The sequence below is a fragment of the Mus caroli genome, chromosome 17, assembly GCF_900094665.2.
Source record: "Mus caroli chromosome 17, CAROLI_EIJ_v1.1, whole genome shotgun sequence".
Classification (NCBI taxonomy): Eukaryota; Metazoa; Chordata; class Mammalia; order Rodentia; family Muridae; genus Mus; species Mus caroli.
This window is the reverse complement of record NC_034586.1, coordinates 84,249,092-84,252,456: the sequence shown is the minus strand read 5'-3', so window position 1 is coordinate 84,252,456 and position 3,365 is coordinate 84,249,092. Positions and strand designations below refer to the sequence as shown.

Below are 3,365 nucleotides of genomic sequence, written 5' to 3'. Positions count from 1 at the left end.
AAAAAAAAAAAAAGAGTTGGAGGAGGAGGGAAAAGGGGGAGGGAGGGGAGGGGAGAAAGGGAAGAGGGAGAGAGGAGAGAGAGAGAGAGAAGAAAACCTAGGAATTTCTTAAACACAGAGGAAATCATCCTGATTGAGGGAACCCTGCCTCTACACGATTTCTAGGTGCCCTAACCTAGGTGACCTCAGTTGGAGTGGAACGCACACTTTTTCAAATGGAATCAGAGCCCCACGTGGCTGTCTTCTATTTCCTGTACCCCATGGTGAAAAGGGGGTGTCTATCAAAGTCTGGAGGGTGTCGGCAAAGCCTGCCTCCTTACCACCAGGTTGATGAAGGCCATGCCAGCCGCTCTGTGCCTAACCGTTTGCGCCTGCGTGGCAGAGAGCCGCCAGGCTCGCTTTTGAACAGTGGGTGCTCGTTGCTGCGCAACCGCGAGGCCGCTGGGGGCGGAGCTGAGTAGGACGGGGCAAGAAAGGTTAGGGGTTGGAGAGATAAAGTTTGGGCGTGGCACGGGTGTGGTAAGGAGTCTAACCAGCTTTAGCTAAGTGGGGTTGTGCAGTGTCAGGTCGATGGGGCAACCTCGTCTTTGAAGGATGTAAGGGAAGAAGAAAGAGGACAGATGATGAGTTATTCCTGCTTTTACCATGCCTCACTAAATACCACTCACAACTGCGCTCCATGCTGCCGTCTAAAAAGTGTGACAAGAGCCAAATTCTTCTGTAACTAGTGGTTGAAGTGTGAGCAAAAGCAGCAGCAACTTCACCTGGGAAAGTGTTAAAAAATAGAGATGAAAGCCATAAAGACGCTCGCTGCCAAGTCTGACCCGTGTGCTAGAAGAGTGGGGGCTCTAGAAGCTTGTCCTCTGTTCTTCGTAGGAACAGCTGTGGGAGTGGGCACACAGACAATCCATGCATCAATGCGTGTAAAAGAGATTAATACAAACAAGTAAGGGTTCATTTCATAAACGTAAACATCTCTACCGAATCAGGGACTGACAACTGGGGGGCACAGCATACGGTGACTTCAGATGGTCTCCAGGGAGTTCTGATGGACATTAAAATGAGATCCACTGCCCTACAACACATTCAAGAGTGGGGCCACATTCAAATTACCCGAAGGATTCTTTCCTTTTAAAGGTTTGGTGCCTAAGTCTCTCCCCAGAGCATATGATTAAAACTGCAGCCTGAAGACGGAGAACTACCTTTTAAACCAAGTGGGCTCCCCAGTCCTCAGGCAGAAGCTGCCATCTTTGCCCTATAATTCTCTCTCTCTTCTCCTCTCTCTCTGTGTCTCTCTCTGTGTGTGTCTCTCTCTCTCTTCTCTCTGTCTCTCTCTCTCTTCTCTCTGTCTCTCTCTCTCTCTTCTCTCTCTCTTCTCTCTTCTCTCTCTCTCTTCTCTCTGTCTCTCTCTCTCCTCTCTGTCTCTGTCTCTCTCTCTCTCTCTTTTCCTCCCTCCCTCTTCCTGTCTCTGCTCTCTTGGGCTTGAAGCAACTTAACTAGCTAAAGCTGAAGATAAGATTTAAGCTCACACGTCCCCACTAGTTCAAAGGGGAAAGAGTCATCTACTTCCACCACTCTGCCTTCAAGCAGCCTTTCTAATCTGAAGATAGATCTCGACCTAACACATGGTTATGTGGTGATTTTAAATCCCATTAGGGTTCAGAGTCGACTGCTTGCTTATTCGTGTGTATAAGTGCAATAGAGCTGTGTGTGATTGCCCACCTTGAGTTGCTTGCCTGGGCCAGGTGTAAGCTTCTAGCTGCTGATTCATTTGGTGTCATTTTGAAGACTTTTCCTAAATTGAAAACTACTGGGAATTTCTTTACAAAAAGCCATTATGTGTGGTGATTTTTAATGGTTACATCTCTCTACGTGACAACTTACTGCCTCGAATATTCAAAGTGACTTACCGTCACCCAAAATAGAAAAGCTAAAAGCAAGCATTGATTCCTTCTGATATTATAAAGTCCAATTAAATTATTCAAGCCGGGAAATAAGAAAGCTGAAAAGGTTCTTGTTTTCCATCTTTCTCTTTGCAGGGTTTCAAAATTATAATCCTAAAATGCACAGAATGGGTAACAATCTACCATTCTGTGACAGCAAGCCATTTGCTGTACTTCATTATACATTATACCTTTCTCAAAGCGATAGAGTAGACGATGTGTATTTTTAAATTTAAATTTGGACCTTGGTACCCATAAAAAGTGTAACTAACAATTGAGTTGTTACTGAGTAGAACACTGGATACACTTTTTATAGAAAAGCTATACAACACTAGTTGAGCAATCCCAGTGACTTTCTGGTTGCCCTCTTGTGTATTCTAATAGGTCACCGGTAGACGCTGCTTTGATTTCTTCACAATAATGGCAGTGGCCATTAAAGGACATGTGCTTGAACCCAAGATCTAGGTTGTCACACCTTAGATATGTCTCCAAGTTACAGGTGTTAAGGCTTGATACCCAGTGCAGCAGTGTGCACAGGTATGGCCTCCAAAGCCTGACTGGATCATTAGGGGTTTTTGTCATCATTCAGACCAAAATATGTGATAGACACAAGTGATGTTGAAGAACACTTACTTTATTTGTGGGTCAAACATTGGGTCCACCGAGACAAAATGGTTCCGTTTGTTTCTGGAATTGTTAGATTTGTTGGGTTCTGGTGACCCCAACTAGCTAGGCTCTGCCACCCACTCTCAGACAGCTTATTAAACAGAGAAAATGGTGATAGGTACAGAAAGGATACTTGATCACACTGGGCTGAGGACCATGAAGCACCTGCAACTCCCATGCTCACCTTACCCATCTCAACGTAAGTTGATTTCAAACAGAACAAGAGACATCTGTAATTAGGCAACCTTGGCCAACTGCCAGTCCCATGCACGACTGACCCATCTTTGTCCCAGCTGCAGTCTCCCCTACAAAGTGATCTGACAAACTGTCCGCACCAATCTCTTTCCCAGAGATAAATTCCCTTCTGGCACCAAACTCCCAACCTTTCCCTTCCCAGCAGTGAGCTTCCTGGGAAGTTCTAACTGGGCCCCATTATCTCAACAAGCTGATAGCTGAAGAGAGGGGCATTCTCTCTCTTTAGATGATAGCAGACCAGACAGCAGAGAAGCAGGAGATATCACCTTCCTATTGCTTTCCCCTTTACCCTCCTCTGTTCTGGCTAAACTACCAAGCATAGTGTGGTCTCATCCACGTTCAGAATGGTTCTTCTGCCTCCGTGAATCCTCTCTGAATATCCTCAGGAAGACGCATCATGGGTATACCTTCATACATCATCTAGGTTGAATGGGAATCTAAAATTGCAAAAGAGGGACATGGCTGCTCCTAAGTGTGCTACAGCAGAATGTTTACTGTAGA

The 3,365-nt window shown here is 45.5% G+C and overlaps 1 protein-coding gene across 2 annotated transcripts in view; it reads right to left on the bottom strand.

The window, feature by feature from the left end:
- Gtf2a1l (general transcription factor IIA subunit 1 like) overlaps nucleotides 1–386 on the bottom strand; it is a 45,567-nt gene extending 45,181 nt beyond the window's left edge. Inside the window, exon 1 of one of the 2 annotated variants that reach the window (XM_021149157.1) lies at nucleotides 321–386. In XM_021149157.1, coding sequence (XP_021004816.1) covers nucleotides 321–341 — 21 coding nt within the window. In that variant the 5' untranslated portion in view covers nucleotides 342–386. The remainder of the gene's footprint in view (nucleotides 1–320) is intronic. The other variant, XM_021149156.1, reaches the window with a different exon arrangement.
- Between the last annotated feature and the right edge of the window lie 2,979 nt (nucleotides 387–3,365).